Below are 23,367 nucleotides of genomic sequence, written 5' to 3' on the forward strand. Positions count from 1 at the left end.
TATTGTTAATTTATCCAGCAGACGTTAATTGAGCAGTTATTCTGAGACATACCCTGCTTTGGGCATTATAGGAATAAACACAAGTAATCAAATGTAATTCCTACCTCTAAGGAACTTCATAACACGTTTTCCAGCTTTGATTTTGTCTAAATATGATGTTATTATTATAAAAGTAATTCAAGTTCTGCATACACACTTGGAACTAGATTGATGTATATTAGCGTTGTCCTGATGCAGAGTTAGATCATTTTAGAGACTGGTGTTGCATCCACTTTAAGAAGGCATGCTCTACACATTCACTCCTCCCACAAAAGGACAAAGCCATCCTTCCCCAATGATCCAGGAGGGAAGAGTAGCTCTGTATCCATATTTCATGGATTTTAGAGAGTTTCCAGTCAGCCAAACATTCAGTCATGACTTTTGAATTTGTATGTGTGTATATATATATATATGCCCTATAAGTTGTCATGACTTAGAGGACCCTGTATGGCTACCTAGTCTTGGAATGTGTGAAAGCTATAGAAGGAATACAGGATTTTCTGAGATTATCATCTGTAAGCCATTCTTACTGGTCATGGATATATTATATATATGTAATATTCATTTAAAGATGCTTGAAAGGGTTTCATTTTATTGAATCATCTTGCTTCTGTTTCTAGCTGAACTCATATTGAAAGAAGCACAAATCAAAGGAAACCACTCTGACAGAGCTTCTTTGTCTTCTCCTGCCAAGGTATGACATATAGAGTAGTCTTCTTAAATGGTGAACAGGGTCATTTGCTTTTCCCTGTACACAGATGACTCTTATTTATCACTTACTTCTTAAACCTTTAAACAAGCTCAGAAGATTGTTAATTTTAACACAGGTAAACAGATGGGTGCAGAGAAAGGGGAGGAAACTCAGCAAGTGGGGGTAGGCTGAAATTGAGAGCAAAGGTGAACAAAATGTGGGGTGAATTGAGAAGGAAGGAAGATCATCACAACTCATTTCTTTAAAAGGAAGGGAGGGCTTCCCTGGTGGCGCAGTGGTTGAGAGTCCGCCTGCCGATGCAGGGGACATGGGTTCGTGCCCTGGTCCGGGAAGATCCCACGTGCCGCGGAGCGGCTGGGCCCGTGAGCCATGGCCGCTGAGCCTGCGCGTCCGGAGCCTGTGCTCCGCAACGGGAGAGGCCACAACAGTGAGAGGCCCGCATACCAAAAAAAAAAAAAAAAAAGAAGGGAAAAGTGATAGAGAAAAGGAGAAAATAATGAAAAGCTAGCAGAAAAAACTAGCCTATCAAGTCTCCCTGAAAATATCTCTTCAAATTATAGCTCCCTATGGACCTAAATAAATAGGAAGAACAAGGAGAAGACTAATAAGCAATCCTTCTTTCTAGTGCTAAGAATTATTTACTGTAATTATGAATATTAATAACAATGCTTCCAGCTTACAAAGCTCTTTTCTTATGAGTTGCTCCACACAGTTCATAAACATTCTATGTAATCCTTGCAATATGCCCATGAGTAAGATAGGTTATAAAGAACTATTATTATTAATTATAATGCATAGAAACTAAGAGAAAAAGAATATTGCGGCCGGACATGTATTTTAAGTTTGCTAACTTTTACCAAAAATATGGTACCAAGCTTGCTACCACAGTAAGTCATTGCACGACATATTTACGTGCTTGCATGGGATAAGGAGGTATAGGGAGAAAAAAATGCTTCACTTCACCCTTCCTTCATCCTCTTCTGCGCACTCAGTATATGAATTCTTTCTGTAATTTGCCCTCAAACTTTCAAGAGCGTGTCTGATAAAGAGCTCTCATATCTAATGGTCATGAATATGGGATGAAATCAAAGAGTAGCACATGTTAATTCCCCAAATCTATCCATGACTTTCCCCAAATTCTTTTACCTTTTTCTTTTCACTTATTTTTTTTAAGGTAAACATAGACCTATCTTGTTGACTTTTAAGGAAGAGTTTAAGCTTTCTTTATTTTGTCTCTAAAAAAATCAATCCTTGGCTGTATGTATTTGGGAGACAAGAGAAACAGACTCTTTCTAACGGGTCAGGACCTTGCTTTCTTCTTGCCTTAGCCAGTTACCTCTCGCTGCCCCTTTGCTCTGTGCTCTAAGTTCATTGACAGGAAGGGCAGGGATGTCTTTGAGCAGCTTGCTTTGTTGCTCTGATGCACACTGGTTTCTTTAACTCAGAGAAGAGAGCTAAGCAGAATGACCTCGGCTTTTGACCTCTTAAATTCCTCTAGGCGGTTGGGTGGTTGAATTTGAAGTGAAGTACTTACCAAGCATTTACCATTTTCTTTTACTTTAAAGGCCGCGAAAATAAGGTTCAGTCAGAGGTATAGCCATCAAATGAGATGCCCATCTTTCACATCAAGTGGATGGATCACATTAAAAGTCTATTCTTATTTGTGAAATAATAACAATGCATTTTTTTTTTCTGCCTGGTTATAGAGAGCATACCAGAGATAGGGTAGTGAATGAGCCAGTATATCAAATTAAAAGAGAAGAAAAGAAGGACAGGTGGGTACCAGTATTGAGGCACTCTGAAAGGGAGAAAGCCCAGGATAGGATACCCTATAAAGGGAAAGTTTGCGGAGGATTAGTTAGGGGTATATATGGAATTTGATATAGAGGAGACATTTTCTTTTGGCCTCTGATAAAATTTTTTAATTACAATTTTTTTTTTCCCGAAGGAAGCCTTAGTGATGGATCACGTGATTCAGCATTTTCTGTTCTCACAGACAAAAGCCAGAGTCTAGGTGCATTGAATGACTTTCCCAAGCTTTCACATAGTTTGTGTGAAAGCCACTGTGACATTACAGGAAGCAGTGACTCTTTCTGTAACAGCCAGAGAGGACATTGGCATATGTGCAAAGGGAGAACTGTGGGCTTGGATTTGGTTTGTCTTCTTAGCTATTGGAACTTAATCATTTATCAAGTATTTATTGAGTATCTGCTATTGTAGAATTGCATTAGGCAATGTGACCTATCACTATTACCCTTGTGAAACCTTTAGATAATAGGATAATAAATATCAACTCAGCTCTCATTTATTTAATGGCATTATGTGCTCTCCTAACCAAATGTACTTCTCCAGGATGTATTATGGAAAGCTTTGGAAGATGTAAAAGCAAAGCAGAAGATTCTTCAAGAGAAACGGAGGTAAGACATAAGATTTTCTGTTTGCTAGAATCCTCTGTACTATGTTAAAACAAATTCTGATTTCTGAGTAGGCAGATTTGGTGATCATTATGACACTTTCTCTTCCTTAGCTTGTGACATCTTATGATATTAAGCATAATATGGTCAAAATCCCCCAACCAGCGTAATCAATGGAAAGTATTTATAAAGTATATATTTTCATGTACACATATGTTAAAACTTCTCAATACAGAGTGAAAACTTAGTTCAGTGTTTGATTAGATGAAGAAGAGAACTGCCCAGGGGTCCAGCTGACAACTTCTCTTTCCCTGTGTCCTTTGCCATTTAAACTCTGGAGGGTTGGTCCCAGTTCCTTCCCTCTTCTCGTCCTGCTTAACAATTTAAGATAGAGTATGCTTCAAGTAAAAGTATCACTTATATACGGTTAAAATAAAAATAGCAAGCCTATATTACAAAACCATTGTTTACATTGGTAGGGTTGACTTGATGTCCAGTTCAGGTGTTAAGCAAGTTAAATTGAAAATAATCACTGTTGTCCAAGTAAAGTCAGACTTTGGAAGCTGTGATAACTTTGAGAAACAAATTTTTAGGGAAGTGTTATTAGTTTTCAGCATTTTTTGGTGTGTGTGAACCATGATGTGCTATATAACCATAACTTTCTTCAAAACTTAAATTTGAAATGTTAATTATGCATTTATCAAAATAAATATAAAATAAATGTCATAGAAATCTTCAATGAAAAGCAAAGGCCTCTTTAAAGACTTCAGAAAGAAAAAGCTGGTTGATGACTTTTTTTGTCATCACAGTGATAGGCATGAAAGGTGACCATCCTATTACAATAATGCCAGTTGGTGTGAACTTATTTTTATAGCAAAATGCTTTTTTTAAATTTGAAGACAATCAGTATGCCATTTACTGTCGCAGAGTGATTATGTCATACCCTCCAATACTCTGTTTTGGGGTCCCTTACAAAGTCAGTATTCTATTTAGTTAAACAACGGGAACATAATTATAGAGTAGACATTTTTGAGAAAAACTTTGATTCATATATATTTAACCCGACATGTATATGCATTTAAAAAATACATAATATATTAATTCATGTCAGTAACTCCCTCAGAAAGTCTGATGTACTCTATATATCATATCCATATAGAAGGACTGATACAACTTTGTCATTGTCCTTTAATGATAGATATATTTAATCAGTCCAGTAAGTATGTCAGTTGTAATAGCCCATGATCATGAATTTGAAAAGAAAAGCTGTTTTTGTGGAATGAGAGGAGCTACAGGATGGGTGGAGGGAAAGAATTATATTTGGTACCATTCTTGGTTGGGAAAGGAGAATAACATTTGCCAGGCACCTAATGTCTTCCAAGTTTGTACTGAACATTATCTGTTTTACTCCTCACGGAATCCCAAGTGGCTAGGCAGGTATTATTCCCATTTTTCACACGAGACAGAAAGTTGAAGCGACTCATCCATAGTCACATGGTTGTTGCAAAGACAAGCTTGTATTTGAAGTCACATCCATCTTTCTGGTTCTTACATCCAGGTGTTTTTCATAGCTCCAAGCAGCCTCCTGTTATTAGGACTGTTTCTGTCATGTCTGCTATGTCTCATTTTCTATTTTTACACTTTTAATACAAAAGTCACATAAAACATAGTATAGCAGACAGAGTCAGAAAAAACAGGAGCTAATGTCTGTCGCCCTTGTAAACTTGCTTAATTAACTTTGATTTACCTTTGAATTTGGAAAAAGAGAGAAAACTAAAGAATATCTTTTGGCACATTCCAATCTGTGTAGAATATTTGGAAGTTTGAGAACATGCTGAAAGTTAGAAATACCTAAATTTTAAAATGGTCAAATCATCATTTTTCAAAAAATGCTGTGATGTACATATTAGACCAGTTAACATTTTACAACTTGCACGTTCTAGTTCTTGTAAACTGTAAACTTTCTAGTTCTTGTAAATTTAAATTGGCAAACTCATTTCTGAATCAGAGTGCTTGTGTTTGACTGGTATTGTTATTGCCTATTATGTTTATGCAGAATACTTGGCCATACAGAGATACCGAGTCTGCTTACTAAGTTTTGCAAAATATCTCTATATTTTATGTATATAGTTCCTTTGATATTTATCTTCTGAGTTTGTTTATTAACAGTTTGTAAACTGTATATTTTTATTAATATATTTTTTTCACTTTCTAAATGTAATGCTAGAGAATTAAAAAAGGCAAGGACACTCACCCTGTTCTTTGGTGTGAACATAGAAAACCGAAGCCAAGCCGGGATGTTCATTTACAGTAATAACCGCTTGATCAAAATGCATGAGAAAGTGGGCCCACAGTTGAAACTGAAGTCCTCGTAAGTATGTTTTTGTTTTCAGAGGCGCAGGCAGGATGAGGGAAGTTGCAGTAATCTTTTGTCTGTGGAGTTAAGGGATTAATCATAATGGGAGCAGGTGTCATATCCCCCATCCACCCTTCCCATCAGTGTGCAGGCATTCATCTGCCTAATTTATAATGTCAGTGGAGCTGTGTGCCTGCTCTAAGGAAAAAGCACGCTTTTGGAAACTTTACCATTTCTTGTGCCATCTACTAGGGTTAAGTTTCTGATATTTCACCAATTAAAAAATAATATAAGCAGAGTAAAGAAATTTTAGGAAAGAAAAATCCATAGTCTTATACCACAGCCCTGTTAACATTTTGTGCAGCCCCTGCATGTATGAGTTCCTGCCAGTTACCTGCATGAGCGTATATTCTTAACACTCTTCAGCCTGCTTCGATCCCAGAGTAATACATTCTGGTGCTTTCCCAGTGGTGGGTCTGAAACTCCACAAGCTGCTCTCATGAATTATGTAGAGTCCCGAAGAGAGACCATAGAAAAGCACAGAATCAGACAGGATAACTGCGAGCAGTAGGATGGCTCAGTGGGGGGCTTCCCTGGTGGCGCAGTGGTTGAGAGTCCGCCTGCCGATGCAGGGGACACGGGTTTGTGCCCCGGTCCAGGAAGATCCCACATGCCGCAGAGCGGCTGGGCCCGTGAGCCATGGCCACTGAGCCTGCGCGTCCGGAGCCTGTGCTCCGCAACGGGAGAGGCCACAATGGTGAGAGGCCCGCATACAGCAAAAAAAAAAAAAAAGAAAAAAAAAAGGATGGCTCAGGGGGACAGTTTTTCATCTTGTTCCCTCATTCTCAAGGAATTAGTGATTCACTCATTTGTTCATTCAACAAGCACTTGTATTGCAGTATCTTGTGCCAGGCACTGTACTGAGCTCTGCAGACAAAATGTTGAAAACCTACTACCTTTTGCTAAGGAACTTATAGTCCAGTGAGATGGACAAATGTATAAATACGTATTTATTATTGTATGGGAACAGCAAGAATGATATTTTAAAACATAAATTAGTTTATTCTCTTGCTTAAAATCCCAGTGCATGTAGAATAGAACTGGTTTTCATAGTCTGCCAGTGATCTGGCTGCTGCCTGGCTCTGGGACACACCCCACCCATCCCCAGACTCTGCCTGCATTCCCCTCACACCAGCAGGCTCCCTGTTCCTTTGACATCCTAAGCTTGTTCCTGCCTTAGGGCCTTGACATTTGCTATTCCCTCTGCCTTGAACCTTCTGTCCTCAGATCTTCTTACTGCTGGTCCTAGCGTGTCACTCAGGCACCAGCTCTGAAGTCTGCTCCACAGGAAGGTCTTCTTAGACTGTCTAATTAAAATCAGCCCCTGCCATCACCCCTCTCTACCTTTTCTCTCTTCGCAGATTACAGCACCTGCTGTATTTTCCTTATACAAACTTATTGCCATTTGAAATGCCCTTATCACCCTTAATGGTCGTCATCCCTTAATAGAAGAGAAACTTCATAAACAGGGACCTTGTCTTTCTTATTCATAACGGATTCCTAGTTCCTTGAATAGGGCCAGGTGCTGAGCGTGAATGAATTGATGAATGAACAAATATATGTTAGAGGCAAGTATCAGGTGCAAAAAGCCTCTTAGGAGGGGCAGTAAATGAAACTGGGGGAATTTAAGTTAGGTTTCCTGGAAGAAATGATGCCCAAATTCAGACTTACAGAATGACTGGCTGAAGGGAGGGCAGGGTGGAAGGGGAAAGTAATGAAAAACATGATGGGCAGCGGCCCCAGATTGGGAAGGTGTGACTTGTGTGCCAGGCTGCGGGCACTGGGGAGCCCCTGAAGAGCTAGACTTCTGGATGCCCTTTCCCTCAACAGGTTATAGCACTAAGCAGAATATCCCAGCTACATACATCATGAGCTGCTAAAAATGTGAAAAAAAAATTGCGTTTATCCATCAGGCTGTTACTTCTCAGATACTACAGCCCATATATTCCCACTGAGCACCTGTGTACCTCTGCAATGATGAGGAGAAATCCAACCCGACAGGTGAAATGAGGATGAAAAAAGTGACTGGCTCATATTGCTAAGAGGACCATGTCAGTTTATTGCTGTAAGGGATTGTTAGGGATGTTTATTGCTAAATGGCCTCCTCTTCCCACCCACCTTAACTCCCCATGTCAGGTTATAGGTTTGAAAAGGAGTCATATTAATTCAATAATGATGTATTAAGAGATTTTGTATTATGGGACCGAGCACAACTAGGATAACCGTAGACTTACATTAAAAAGTACAATTGTAAGATAACTTGTTAACTTTGACATGGTTTGGACCAAATGACTGAATTTGTTTTTTAAAAAATTGATTTTGAAAGATGAGGGTATATTAGCTTTTTCTGTTTCCTTAGCTCAATTTCGTATAATTTCTATATGTATTTATTCTTCCAGACTTGATGCAGGTGTGGTTGGAATTGTTGATATACCCTTGGAGTTCATGGAACCATCCCATAATAAGCAGGGATTTCTCAATGTCCAAGAGTATAATCATCTTCTAAAAGTTATGGGACGATACTTGGTCCAGTACTGTAAGGACACTGGAATCAGTGAGTATTCAGTAGTCATAGTAAGAGATACTTAATGGGAGATTAACTTGGTGATGTCTTTAAGCTGGAATGATTGTACTGATTCGGGTAACCAGTAACCCCAAACCCTGAAAGAGAGTGCCTGCGTTAAAAAAACAAACATAAGGGAAATTAGTCTTAAAATCTTCCCCAGAATATTACATGAAAAATAAAGCAGCAGATTAAAAATTCTAAGAGGAGGGCAATCAGAGAGCACTATGAAGTGGCAGCTGATCGTGTAGAGAGGGGGCAGAAGTTTGCTGGAAATAGGCTGAGAAACCCCCAAAGGACACTCTAGGACTCTACTGTGTAGGAATTGCACAGAGTCCCACATGGACGTGAGTAGCACCTGCAGTATTGTTATATCATGCTGTAGAATAATCATTGTTGACCCTGGATAATTGTAGATACATTAAACCATGTTTTGTATATCTAATAAATCTTCAATATGTTAACTCCAGAAAGATTTAGATGAAAAAAATCACTAAAGTACATATGCTTGGAAACGTAAAAAGACAAACTTTAGTTATCTGGAAAATTTGACTTTTTCAGATCACCTCACTCTCCAGAGATACCTGAACAGTGGTGTGCTGTGCATTAATTAAATAAACTTCCTTTAAATTATGCAGACATAGGGCTTCATTTATGGAAAGAAATAGGCTACTGTGTATTTGTTCAGTGAATTCCGTGAAGTATGTATAATTCATGCATATCAAAAATTATGTCTCTAACCTTGAGACAACTTAAAATCTTATTATTGTCCCATTTGAAGTTGTAATCTTAGAATATTTTCTTTTCTTTTGTACCCACTCTGCTTGGTTCTGAAATTTTCTCATACCAGTGAAACAGGAAAGAGTGCAGGAACTCAGGGGAAAAAATGTAAAGGGGGAATGACGTTGAGGGCACAGATTTCCTGCCCAGACTGGATTTTCCTGTCACAGTCTAAAGCCTCCTCAGAGTGTGGTCTGTGGACCGGCAGCATCAGCATTACCTGAGAACTTGTTATAAATGCAGAATCTCAGGTCCCACCCCAGAACTACTGGACTAAAATCTGCATGTTAGCAAAATCTCCAGGGGATGTGTATGCGCACTGAAGTTTAAGAAGCACTTCTCTGAAGAGTACATCTTTTGCTTATCATAGGCATACTTTTTCACGTGTTTTTTTTTTTTCTCAGAGACATGTTTGAAGTTATACTAAATGTAGGAATGACTACATTATTTGGCTGGCTGTGCTTAAAGCTGTAGAACACATAGGAATATACAGGGTGAGGTGGTATAAATCAATGATCTACTTGCTGGTCTTTAAATGCTAGCATGACATGGTTCAAAAAGAAAACGCTGAGCATTTGAAAATTATGTCACTTCCCCCATCCTCATATTTTCTCTGGAAGCTCCTTTGTGTGGAGTGTGGGTAGCCTCCCAACTTTGTACTCTCAACTCCAGGGTGTGACGTGCCAGCCTTCCCCCCTGTATGTAACTTCCTATTTCTATCTTATCTACCTAACTTTTTCAAAACATTCTCAGTAGATGTAATAAGATTCAAGATTAGTAAGTTATATTTGTATTGTAATTATTGGTGGTTAATAACATGTTGATTTCCTAATTCCGTAATTGTCTATGAATTGATTTAGGGCTAGAGGATACTCTCACAAAAGATGTTCCTCTAGAAGGAAAGCAGAGAGTGGAGAAAGGACAGTGAGCATGTGCATTTGCTCACGTATCTCACAATTTCATCCCCAGACATCATTATCAAACTGAATCAAGTGATCAAGGTCAGGACTGGTAGACTCAGAAACTGTGCTGAGGAGATTGACCTTCAAGGTCTTTGCTTATTAATTCCCACAGGAGTAAGCAAAGTTATGTAATGCTTGACTAATACTCTGAAAGCTAGTATTCCAGGACACGCATTTTAATGAAAAGTATTTGGGTAGATTTTTTGCCTTATAAATAAAAGATGCAGTCTTTGTATTTGCTGCAAGTCTGATCAGTTTCTGTGGAAAATTGGGCCCTTGTAAAAATCGAATCAGCAGAAAGGGGAATGGAGAGGTAATGACTTTTGTGTCATTTGTCAAATCTGCATTTACTTTTGGCACAGTTCATGCTAAGAGTCTCAGAAGTGTTTTTCTTGTCTCTGAGTCTGTCCTCACGTCACTGTCTGCTACTATGTTTTCTGAAACTTTATGCATCCTTACAGTAAAATGGAAATATTAATCAGCAGCTTTTTGGAATAGGGAGAGAAGGAGAAGAAGAAGATAGAGGGAAATATCAAATGAAATTTGAGTTTGAGCAGCAGCGATTACGTAGAAGTGTATTGCTAAAATTTTCCGAAACGGATCAGAATATAGCTGACGTGCTAAAATGAAATCTATGATGTAATAAGCACAGTCTTGCCTAGCAACACTCAAATCATAGGGCTTCAGGTTGGTAAGAAGGTTAAAAATCATTTAATTGAGTCACTACCTCCCACCCCATGCTTTAATTCCCCTCTACCTCACGCACCTCTGCCCTAGGCAAGTGGAAGCCACTTTAAGCCTGAACAAGGGTTTTCCATGAAAGAAAAATCGCTACTTCTTGAGGCAGCCCATGAATCTTTGCACAATTGTGTTAGAAAATACATTTTCATGTTAATGTCAAATCTGTTTCTCATATGTTCTTTTACTCATTCGTCTGTGCCAGGCATGGAGTGTTATAGGACCAACACATCAGATGTGGTCCACCCTTTCTGGGAATTTACAGTCTAGCAGGGCTAACGCAATTTCACAATTAGAAATGGGATTGGTGCCCAACAGAGAAGAAGTGGGAGCCAGTGATCAGGAGCTCACAGTTTAGAGGCCAGAGAAGGCCTCAAGGAGGAGTTAGCAAGGGTAACTTCGTTCTCCCCCTTGGGGCCAGGAAGGATAGGTCTAAAGCCTTTTCAAATGACAGCCCTCTATTTGAAGTTTTCTGTCTCTCTTCAGTCTTATATTATCCTAACATTTCCAAGTTCTGTTGTTATTCTTTATTTGACAAGGCATTAAATATATTCACCATTTTCACATTATTTTTGGTGAAGTCTATTACCTGGAAACAAAAGGTTCAGATGAAAACTTGAATAAAATGGGATCATCATCTCTTTAAGTTGTAATTCTGTTGCTATAGTCTAATATATTCTGAGTAAGCACATTATTGACCCTCAGTATCTTTATTACCAATTAAAGTTCTTAATAAAATGTTTAATGTGTGTTCTTGTTAAGCCATACTTCTTTTATATTTTTCCAGTAAGTGTTTTTGGACCCTAGTGTAGAATCCTACATTTATTCCTATTAAATGTTATCACCTTATTAGGCTCAATTTTTTCATGTTGTCAGGACCATTTTTGGAATCTAATGGTGACTTTTACCTAATGTGCTATTCTTCCTGATATGTTAGGTTTGGCCAGTATTTTCTCTCTGATTTTATTTAAATCCTGTTGCACTGGATACAGAAATCAAGCACTTGGCCCTCCACCGATGACCTCCAATGAGGTAGAATTGGGACACTGGGTGAGGACAATTAACCATATTAATTTTTCAGTTTGTGTAATTTTGAAAGTAAGGGATAATATTTGTTAGATGAAAAATTCTTTTAAAAATAGATAACTCTCTATGCCTTAGCTTGGGCTGCTATAGCAAGATACCATAGACTGACCAGTTTATGAGCAACGTAAATTTATTTCTCATAGCTTTGGAGGCTGGAAGTCCAAGATCAGGGTGCCAGCACAGTTGGGTTCTGGTGAGAGCCCTTCTTCCAGTTTGCAGGCTGCTGACATCTTGTTATATCCTCCCATGGTGGAAAAAGAGTGAGTGAGCTCTCTGCCCTATTCTTATAAGGGCACCAATCCCATTCATGATGTCTCCCCCTAGTGACCTTGTTACTTCCCAAAGGCCCCACCTCCAAATACCATCACCTTGGGAGTTAGGCATCAACATAGGAATTTAGGAGGGACACAGATGTTCAGCCCGTAACAGTCCGGTAGCTAGATATAGCTAACTGCTCACAACAAAATTTTGTTTCTCTTATTATATTCTTAAGTCTCTGAGATCTCAGGAAGGCACTTCAAGAAAAGTGAAACACAACATTCTGCTAAGGATACACACGTTGAGTGAGGAGGCCTGTGTAAGTATTGAAAGATGAGGCTTGAGACAAGTTTATTTGAAGGTGTAGGTTGAGAAGCAAGTCATTTTTTTAAATTCAGTTTTTGAAGTTACGGATTTTATGTATTTATTCTATTGTATTTTTAAAATATTGTATTTTATCTTTTATTTAAAAACATTTTTATTATGGTGGTATGGGCTGAATTGTGCCTCACCTGAATTCATATGTTTTAGTCCTAACTCCCAGAAACCCCCAGAATGTGATTGTGTTTGGAGATAGGACCTTTAAAGGGGTGATTAATTTTAAATGAGGCAGTTAGGCTGGGCCCTATCCAATGTCACTGGTGTCCTTATACGAAGAGGAAATGTGGACACATGAAGAGACACCAGGGATGGGTGTGCACAGAGAAAAGAATATGTGAGGACACAGTGAGAAGGTGGAGAGAGGCCTCACAGGAAACCAACCTGCCAACACGTTGATCTTGGGCTTTCAGCCTCTAGAGCTGTGAGGAAATAAATCTCTGTTGTTTAAGCCACCCAGTCTGTGGTGTTTTGTTATGGCAGCCTTAGTAAACTAATATATATGGGAAATTGCAAAATTAGACAGATTTAAGGAAAATGAAATCCGTAAACCCTTCATCCAACCTCAAAAATTATCAACTTCTGGGCAAACTGGTTTTATCCATGCTCCCACCTACTCCCCCACAACTGGGTTATGAAGGACATTCCAGACACTTTATAATTATATCCGTGTGTGTGTGTGTGTGTGTGTGTGTCTGTGTGTGTGTGTGTGTGTGTGTGTGTGTGTATATTTTTTTTAACATGGAAGAACTTTTTAAATAAATTTATTTATTTTTGGCTGCGTTGGGTCTTTGTTGCTGTGCACGGGCGTTCTCTACTTGCAGCGAGCGGGGGCTACTCTTTGTGGCAGTGTGTGGGCTTCTCATTGCAGTGGCTTTTCTTGTTGCGGAGTACAGGCTCTAGGTATGTGACACCACAAGCTCTACTTGTGGTGCATGGGCTCAGTAGTTGTGGCTCACGGGCTCAGTAGTTGTGGCTTGCGGGCTCTAGAGTGCAGGCTCAGTAGTTGTGGTGCATGGGCTTAGTTGCTCCGCGGCATGCAGGATCTTCCCGGACCAGGGCTTGAACCCTTGTCCCCTGCATTGGAAGGCGGATTCTTAACCACTGTACCACCAGAGAAGCCCAATACTTAATATCATAAAAATATCCTGCCTATCTTCTATATTTCGAATTATTTTCTATTATAATTCATAGCCCCTCTACCCCATCCTCATATTTCTCTTTACTGCTCACTCTCTCTTTTTTTTTTTTTTTTTTTGGCAGGGGGAATTTATTTGTAGGAAAAACTGAGTTGGTTGTCTTATAGTTTTCATGGTTTAAATTTTGCTGACTGAATTACTGGGTGTAGTTTAACAGATTCTTCCATTCTGTTTATTTCTCTGTAAATTGGTAGAATCTAGCAGCTTGACCAAATTCAGATGTGTTTTTTTGTTGCTGTTTCATCAAGATGCTTCAGAGGTGGTAGTGTGTTCTATCAGGAGCCATAAGTCATTCGATTGTCTCTCTTTTAATGATATTAACAGTTAATGATCAAAGCTCAGATCCCTTAAGACTTCCAAAATCTTATATTCTAATTCTTTCGTATTTTCTTTGATTATTAACTCTAATACTTCTGTAAAGAAAAACTTTTTTCATCTACTATTTGGTTACCCATGTTAGTTGGTAATTTACTATTTGAGAGCAGAAACAATAGAACTCTATATGACTAAACAAATTACGTTGGCTGAAAGCTTGATTTGAGAGGAATTAGAGATACAATTAAAATATTTAAAAAATTATAGACATTTGCCTAACTGATTTATATGGCATAAATATGTATTCTGTTTAAAATTGTTACTTTGTGCCAGCTCCCAGCAAACAGCAGGATGGTTCAGGAGTTCAGTGGATAGATTTCTGTTTTTTAAAAATGATCACATTCTTAGATTTTATCCATTTACACTGCTTTCACCTGGTAATTGAAATTATCACCATTGACAGCACTTACGCTTCCTTTTCTTTCTGACTGCACTTGTATTGTTATCATGATAATGACATTTTTTACATCTACAATGAAGTTTCTTGCTAAAATATCTCAGAGGATCTCACCTATATTGCAAATAAAATATGAAAAAGCCAGCCCTTCTTCTTTTGTCTGGAATTAAATACACTTGGATTCTTACACTTTGATTTTTCTCTGCCATACCAGAAGCAAGACCTCAAAACTCTCTTCATTAGTCTGTATATGTGTACCTTAGAAGAAAGAGTAAGTTGTATCTAATGACTCTGATATTAAGACAGTGCAATCAGAATTAAACACAAGTTGTATTAACAACAGCAAAAAGAGTCTTTACACTTTTGAGACCATTAAGTCAGTTAGGGGGCTTTGTGTATGTCTGAGTAAGGTAAAGAGAGTCCTGGTAGAAAGAAAAATTATGCTAATCCAGGTATTGAGGAGACTTAGGTAACTAACTAGGCTATTGCCCATGATAACACAATGTTTTATGAATATATTTCTGTTATTATGTCTAATTTTGATTTCCACATTTTAGAAAGAATAAGAAAAAATGAGTATATCTAAAGAAAGCTATGAACATGACGAAATAAAAGTATAACCTAAAAAGGGAAAGTAAAATTGTTCCTTTATAAGGAAAGAACCAGTAGAAACCTAAGTCTCCTGAGGTTTGTTTTTGAAAGTTTGTACCCTGAGACCTCCATCCATCTTCCTTCTAGTCTCCAGTGTGCAGAATGATGTGGTTCTGAACTGGTAGGCAGGAAGCCCTAGGGGACCTTAGAGGGTGGCTTGGAGTCCTTGAATCCCTGGCTACCAGTGATTGCCTAAGATGGCATTATGTCTTGTACATGTACGTGCTACAGTTTTTCAAATACGTATAGATGTAGTTGTGAGTAGTAAGATGTAAAATCACACAAAAGTATGATTAAATTCATGATTTATTTATTTATTTTTGTCATCATGTATTTTCTCAAGTCGGGAGCAGGGGGTGGTTCTGAAATCATTTTTGCAGCTTAAGGAGATCCTAGTGGGAAGCAGCTGATATGGAACAAGCGAAAATGATGCGGCATTGTCAGGTGAAGTAATGACCTTACTATGAAGTTGGACCAACTCCGCAGATTCCTGGAGTCTGTGGAGTCTGCTGTGTTCACGGTAGAGTGGAGAAGGTAAGGTATTCTGACTGCAGCTGCCACCTACTTCTGCCATTGACTGTACTGTACCATGAGACTGACCCAACCCCACTCCGCCACATCCACGAGCCAAGAGAAAGAATGGCGCTGGAAGCACCTTCAGCACCACTGAAGACATCTTGCCTTGTTTCATCTCGGCTCAATTTTTTTGGTTTTTTATTTTTTTTGCGGTACGCGGGCCTCTCACTGTTGTGGCCTCTCCCGTTGCGGAGCACAGGCTCCGGACGCGCAGGCTCAGTGGCCATGGCTCACGGGCCCAGCTGCTCTGCAGCATGTGGGATCCTCCTGGACTGGGGCACGAACCCGTGTCCCCTGCATCGGCAGGCGGACTCTCAGCCACTGCGCCACCAGGGAAGCCCCCATCTCGCATCAATTTAAATAGAGTTCCTTGGGAAGTGATCATATAGGCCTTCTCTCATCTCAAATGCACCACACATTCTCTAGCCATCATGGCAGTTCTTCCTGATAATTGGCCGCTGGCCTCAAGAGTGTACAGGCTTCACTACCAGCTGATGGGAGTTGGCGTATCAGTTGAAACCAGTTTGCTGTCCCTAACCCAGAGATGCCATAAATGATCACACCATGAATCAGCTTAGCAAGAGTCTCATGTCTAGCTTAGCTAAGGTAATGACAAATAGGACAATATTCAACAGAGGAAGAGGTATGATCAACAGTCCTCTGAGAATGGATGTGTAATTTCTATTTGAGATCTTTGAAAATCGAATATAATCATCTATTTAGACGCAGAGCTACCTGAAGGCAGGGACCTCATTTAAATACCTTCTCCATCTTAAGATTTTCCTGGTGCTTTGATTTCATAAACTGTTTTAGGTTTCCTTATTTTGATTGAAAACATCAAAGCTTTGCTTTGGTAGTTTATTACTGAATTTTATTACTTCTCCACTTGGCTAACTGATTCCCTGAATGTCATTATACATTCTATGAATAGATACGAAACTGACATCTAGGAGGCTGTTACATTTCTCCTCTTTTTAAGAGGCAAAATCTATGTGAACTGCTCTTTTAGTTACTGGTTTTTGACAATTTTTTTAGTAAGTTATTGCACTAGTTCCCACTATTTTTCCCTGGTTTTAAGAGGCTTCTGAAAAATTAATCAAATTAATTTAAATGTTAGGAATCTTCTGAATACAGTACTCCATACATAGCAATAAATTAAATTTTCACAGCTTTTCTCAGATACTTATTCTAGAAATCAGGACTTTAATTGTGTGCATTGATCCCTGATTATTCCATTAATTTAACAAGCTTGTTGATTATTCAAACAAAAGTCTCAAGGTATGTATTCTATAATTTTGAATATTATAAATATTTCCTGTTTATAAATGTAAACTAAATTTTAAAATCAGAATACCTTGAGGTTGTTAAAATAATATAATTATGAAATTAATAAATTTTGTGTTACATAACATTCTCCATTGGGTGGAAATATTTAAGATGTATTTTTAAAAGTCAAGTACTTTTTCATATTTTGAAATTTCACTTTTTTGCTCTTAATTTTCTTCTTGATGAAAGGGCAATTTAAAAACCTTCATTAATACACATTAACAAAAAATAGTTTATTAAAACCATATATTAAAAATATCCATAATTGTATACCACTTCATATGTTAAGGCCAACCTAGTTTAATAAATTTTATTATTAATTTTACTATTTCTTGCTAGACTAGGATAGACAAGAATTTTTTTCCAGGTTTATTGGGCTATAATTGACAAAAAAAAATCATGTATGTTTATAAAGTGAACAACATGACAATTCATGAAATATTTGTGAAATATTTACCACAGTCAAGTTAATTAAAACATCTGTCACGTCACACAGTTACCTTGTTGCATGTGTGGGGGGTAAGAATGCTTAAGATCTACCCTCTTAGCAAATTTCAGGTAATGCAATATGGTATTATTAACTATAGTCACCATGCTGTACATTAGATCCTCAGAACTTACTGAGTTTATAACTGAAAGCTTGTACCCTTTGACCAACCTCTCCCCATTACCTCTGGCCCACAGTTGCCAGCAACCACCATTCTACTTTTTGTTTTTATGAGTTCAACTTTATTATTATTATTTTTAGATTCCACATATAAGTCATATCATATATTGTTGTCTGGCTTATTTCATTTAGTAGTAATGACCTCCACATTCATTCTTATAGCAAATGGCAGGATCTTCAACATTTTTGGCTAAATAATATTTTATTCTCTCTCTCTAGCGCACATGTGCACAGACACACACACCATTTTCTTCAACCATTCAACTGTCGTTGGACACTTAGGTGGTTTCCATATTTCCATATCTTGCCTGTAGTGACTAATGTTGCAATGAACATGGGAGTGCAAATATCTTCTCAAGATACCGATTCCATTTGCTTCAGATGTATACCCAGAAGTGGGTTTCTGGATCATATAATAGTTATATTTTTAATTTTTGAGGAAACTCCATACTGTTTTCCATAATGCTCATACCAATTTACATTCCCACCAACAGTGCACAAGGCTTCCCTTTTCTCCACATCCCCAACATTTGTTTTATCTTCTCTTTTTGATAATAGCCATCCTAACAGGTATGAAGTGATATCTTATTGTGGTTTTGATTTGCACTTCCCTGATTATTCGTGATGTTGAGTACCTTTTCATGTACCTGTTGGCCATTTGTATGTCTTTTTTGGAAAACTGTCTATTCAGGTCTTTTGCCCATTTTTCAGTAAGAGTTTTTTTGTTGTTATTCAGTTGTGTGAGTTCTTTGTACATTTTAGGTATTAACCCCTTATCATATAAATTACTTGCAGATATTTTCTCCCCTTCTGTATGTTACCTTTTCATTTTTTTGATTGTTTCATTTGCTATATAGAGACTGCAGTTTGATATAGTCCCACTTTTTTTTTTTTTTTTGCTTGTGCTTTTAGTATCATATCAAAAAAAAATCATCACCCAGACCAATGTTAAGGAGAGCTTTTTGTATGTTTTCTTCTAGGAACTTTATGGTTTCAGGTCTTACAATTAAGTCTTTAATTCATTTTGGGTTAATATTTATGAGTGGTATAAAATAGTTTCATTCTTTTGTGAGTATATCCAGTTTTCCCACCATTTATTGAAAAGAATGTTCTTTATGTATGTTCTTGGCACCCTTGTCAGAGATTAGTTGGCTATATATGTGTAGGTTTATTTCTAGGCTTTCTATTCTATTCCACTGGTCAATCAAATATTCTCTCAATCAAAGAACACAGGATATCTTTCCATTTATTTATGTCTTCAGTGTTTTTCGTCAGTCAATACATTTCAGTGTATAAGTCTTTCATCTCCGTGGTTAAATTTAATCCTAAGTATTTTATTGTTTTTGATACTATTGTAAATGAAATTGCTTTCTTAATTTCTCTGTCAGATAGTTCATTGTTAGTGACAGAGATGCAACTGATTTTTGTATGTTGATTTTGAATCTTGCAACTTTACTGAATTCCTTGTTTAGTTTTTTGGTGGAGTCTTTAGGTTTTGCATATATACTATTATGTCATCTGCAAACAGAGAAAATTTTAACTTCTTCCTTTCTGATTTGGTTGCCTTTTATTTCTTTTTCCATGACTAATTGCTCTGGTTAGGACTTCCAGTACTATGTTGAATAGAAGTGGCAAAATTGGATATCCTTGTCTTATTCCTGATCTTGAAGAAAAACTTTAACTTTTCACTGTTGAGTATGATGTTGGCTGTGGGCTTGTTGTCTATGGCCTTCATTATGTTGAGGTACATAGTTTCTATAATTCATTTGTTGAGAGTTTTTATCATAAAGTGGTGTTGAATTTTGTCAAATGCTCTTTCTGTACCTATTGAGATGATCATATGATTTTTAGTCTTCATTCCATTAATGTAGTGTGTCATATTTATTGATTTATGTATGTTGAACTGTTTTTGCATCCAGGGATAAATACCGCATGATCCTTTTATTGTTCTGTTGAATTTGGTTTGCTTTGTTTCATTGAGGATTTTTGCATCTATGTTCACCAGTGATATTAGCCTATACTTTTCTTTCCTTATAATGTCCTTACCAGGTTTTGGAATCAGGGTGATACAGACCTCATAAAATGAGTTTGGAAGGGTGTCCTCCTCTTCAGTTTTTCAGAAGAGATAGAGAAGGATACGTATTCATTTCTTTAATGTTTGATAAAATTCACCACTGAAGCCATCTGGTCCTGGGCTTCTTATTTGTTGGGAGATTTTTAAAAAAATGTTTTATTGACATATAGTTGATTTACAATGTTGTGTTAGTTTCAGGTGTACAGCAAAGTGAATCAGTTATACATATACATATATCCACTTTTTTTTTTTGATTCTTTTCCCATATAGGCCATTACAGAGTATCGAGTAGAGTTCCCTGTGCTATACAGCAGGTTCTTATTAGTTACCTATTTTATATATGGTAGTGTGTATATGTCAATCCCAGTCTCCCAATTTATCCCTCCTGCCCCTTATCCCCTGGTAACTATAAGTTGGTTTTCTACATCTGTGATTCTACTTCTGTTTTATAAATAAGTTCTTTTGTACCCTTTTTATTAGATTCCACATATAAGTGATATCATATGATGTTTGTCTTTCTGTGTCTGACTTACTTCACTCAGTATGACAGTCTCTAGGTCCATCCATGTTACTGTAAATGGCATTATTTCATTCTTTTTTATGGCAAGTAATATTCCGTTGTATGTATGTACCACATCTTCTTTATCCATTCCTCTGTTGGTGGACATTTAGGTTGCTTAGATGTCCTGGCTACTGTAAATAGTGCTGCAATGAACATTGGGGTGCATGTATCTTTTCAAATTATGGGTTTCTCTGGGTATATGCCCAGGAGTAGAATTGCTAGGTCATATGGTGGTTCTATTTTTAGTTTTTTAAGGAACCTCCATACTGTTCTCCATAGTGGCTACACCAATTTACATTCCCATCAACAGTGTAGGAGGGGATTTACGACAGTGTAGGAGGGGATTTACATTCCCATCAACAGTGTTCCCTTTTCTCCACACCCTCTCCAGCGTTTACTGTTGGTAGATTTTTTGGTGATGGCCATTCTGACTGGTGTGAGGTAATACCTCATTGTAGTTTTGGTTTGCATTTCTCTAATAATTAGTGATGTTGAGCATCTTTTCATGTGCTATTTGGCCATCTGTATGTCTTCTTTGGAGAAATGTCTATTTAGATCTTATGCCCATTTTTTGTACGGAAACACAAAAGACCCCAAATAACCAAAGCAATCTTGAGAAAGAAAAATGGAGCTGAGGAATCAGACTTCCTGACTTCAGACTGTACTACAAAGCTACAGTCATCAAAACAGTATGGTACTGGCACAGAAACAGAAATATAGATCAATGGAACAGGATAGAAAGCCCAGAGATAAACCCATGCCCCTATGGTCACCTAATCTATGACAAAGGTGGCAAGAATATATAATGGAGAAAAAGACAGTCTCTTCAATAAGTGATGCTGGGAAAACTGGACAGCTACATGTAAAAGAATGAAATTAGAACACTCCTTAACACCATACACAAAAATAAACTCAAAATGGATTAAAGACCTAAATGTAAGGCCAGGCCCTATAAAACTCTTAGAGGAAAACTTTGGCATAACACTCTTTGAAATAGCAGCAAGATCTTTTTTCATTCACCAACTAGAGTAATGGAAATAAAAACAAAAATAAACAAATGAGATCTAATTAAACTTAAAAGCTTTTGCACAGAAAAGGAAACCATAAAGAAAACAAAAAGACAACCCTCAGAATGGGAGAAAATATTTGCAAATGAAGCAACCAACAAGGGATTAATCTCCAAAATATACAAACAGCTCATCCAGTTCAATATCAAAAAAAAAAAAAACCCAATCAAAAAATGCTGGGAGATTTTTGATTACTGATTCAATCTTTTTACTCACTCTTGGTCTGTTCATATTTTCTATTTCTTCATGATTCAGTCTTGGTAGTTTGTATGTTTCTAGGAATTTACCCATTTCTTCTTGGTTATATAATTTGTTGGCATATAATTGTTCATAGCAGTCTCTTAAGATCCTTTGTATTGATAGTTCTGTTGTATCAGCTGTAATGTCCCCTCTTTCATTTCTGACTTTATTTGAGTCTTCACTGTTTTTCTTAGCTAGTCTTATTAACAGTTTAACATTTTTGTTTATCTTTTCAAAAAGCAGCTCTTAGTTTCATTGATCTTTTCTATTGTTTTCTGTTCTCTATTTCATTTATTTCTGTTCTGATCTTTGCTCTTTTTTTCCTTCTGCTAACTTGGGCTTAGTTCTTTTTCTACCTCCTTGAGGTATAAAATTAGGCTATTTGAGATCTTTCTTGTTTCTTAATGTAGGTGTTTATCGCTATGCATGGGTTTATTTATGGGCTTTCCGTTCTATTGCATTGATCTCTATTTCTGTTTTTGTTCCACTGCCATACTGTTTTGATGACTGTAGCTTTGTAGTATAGTCTGAAATCAGGCAACCTGATTCCTCCAGCTCTGTTCTTCTTTCTCAAGATTGCTTTGGCTCTTCAGGGTCTTTTGTATTTCTATACAAATTTTTAAATTATTTGTTTAGTTCTATGAAAAACCCCATTGGTAATTTGATAGGAACTGTATGGAATCTTTAGGTTGCCTTGGGTAGTATGGTCATTTTAACAATATTGATTTTTCCAATCCAAGAACATGGTATATCTTTCCATTTGTTTGTGTCATCTTCAGTTTCTTTCATCAGTGTCTTATAGTTTTCAGAGTATAAGTCTTTTGCCTCCTTAGGTAGATTTATTCCTAGATATTTTATTCTTTTTGATGTGATGGTAAATGGGTTGTTTCCTTTGCCCTTTTGATTTCCTCTTTGACTCCTTGGTTGTTCAGTTGTCCATTATTTAATTTCCACCTATTTGTGAATTTTCCAGCTTTCTTCCTCTTGTTGATTATTTTAGTTTCATTATGGTCAGAAAAGATACTTGATATGATTCAATCCTTGTAAATTTATTAAGATTTATTTTGTGACCTAACATATGATCTATCCTGGAGAATATTCCATATGCATTTGAGAAGAATGTTTATTTTGTTGCTATTGGATGAAATATTGTGTGTATGTCTGTTAGGTCCATTTTATCTAATGTATAGTTCAAGTCCATTTTTTCTTATAATTTTATCTCTGGATGACCTATCCATTGTTAAAAGAAGGGTAATGCAGACTCCTACTATTATTGCATTGTGGTCTATTTCTCCCTTTAGATCTGTTAATATTTGCTTAATGTATTTAGGTGCTCTGATGTTGGGTGTATGTATTTACAATTATTAATAGCCTCTTGATGAATCAGCTTCTTTATCGTTAAATAATAACCTTCGTTTTCTCTTCCTACAGTTTTTGACTTAAAGTATGTTTTGTCTGATATAAGTATAGCTACCCATGCTCTCTTTTGGTTTCCATTTGCATGGTATCTTTTTTCCATCACTTCAATTTGAGCCTATGTGTGGCCTTAAAACTGATGTGAGTCTTTTATAGACATCATGTAGTTGGGTCTTGGTTTTTATCTATTCAGTCACTTTACATCTTTTGATTGGAGAATTTAATCCACTTATATTTGAAGTAATTATTGATAGATAAGGATTTACTATTGCCATCTTATTAATTGTTTTCTGGCTATTCTGTAGTTCCTTTGTTTCTTTCTTCCTCTCTTGGTCTCTTCCTTTGTGATATGATAATTTTCTGTAGTATTATACTTTGAATCCTTTCTCTTTATGTTTTGTACATCTGCTATAGGTTTTTGCTTTGTGGTTATGAGGCATACATAAAACATGTTATAGTTATAACAGTCAA

At 37.1% G+C, this 23,367-nt stretch overlaps 1 protein-coding gene across 7 annotated transcripts in view; it reads left to right on the forward strand.

Moving 5' to 3' along the window:
- MORC1 (MORC family CW-type zinc finger 1) overlaps positions 1 to 23,367 on the forward strand; it is a 351,409-nt gene that overhangs the window by 241,263 nt on the left and 86,779 nt on the right. For all 7 annotated transcript variants that reach the window (XM_079922605.1, XM_079922604.1, XM_079922607.1 and 4 more), the window contains 4 exons: positions 660 to 733; positions 3,104 to 3,168; positions 5,393 to 5,536; positions 7,981 to 8,135. In XM_079922605.1, the coding sequence (XP_079778731.1) occupies positions 660 to 733; positions 3,104 to 3,168; positions 5,393 to 5,536; positions 7,981 to 8,135 (438 nt within the window). The remainder of the gene's footprint in view (positions 1 to 659; positions 734 to 3,103; positions 3,169 to 5,392; positions 5,537 to 7,980; positions 8,136 to 23,367) is intronic.

This window comes from Stenella coeruleoalba (genome assembly GCF_951394435.1).
Source record: "Stenella coeruleoalba genome assembly, chromosome: 5".
Taxonomy (NCBI): Eukaryota; Metazoa; Chordata; class Mammalia; order Artiodactyla; family Delphinidae; genus Stenella; species Stenella coeruleoalba.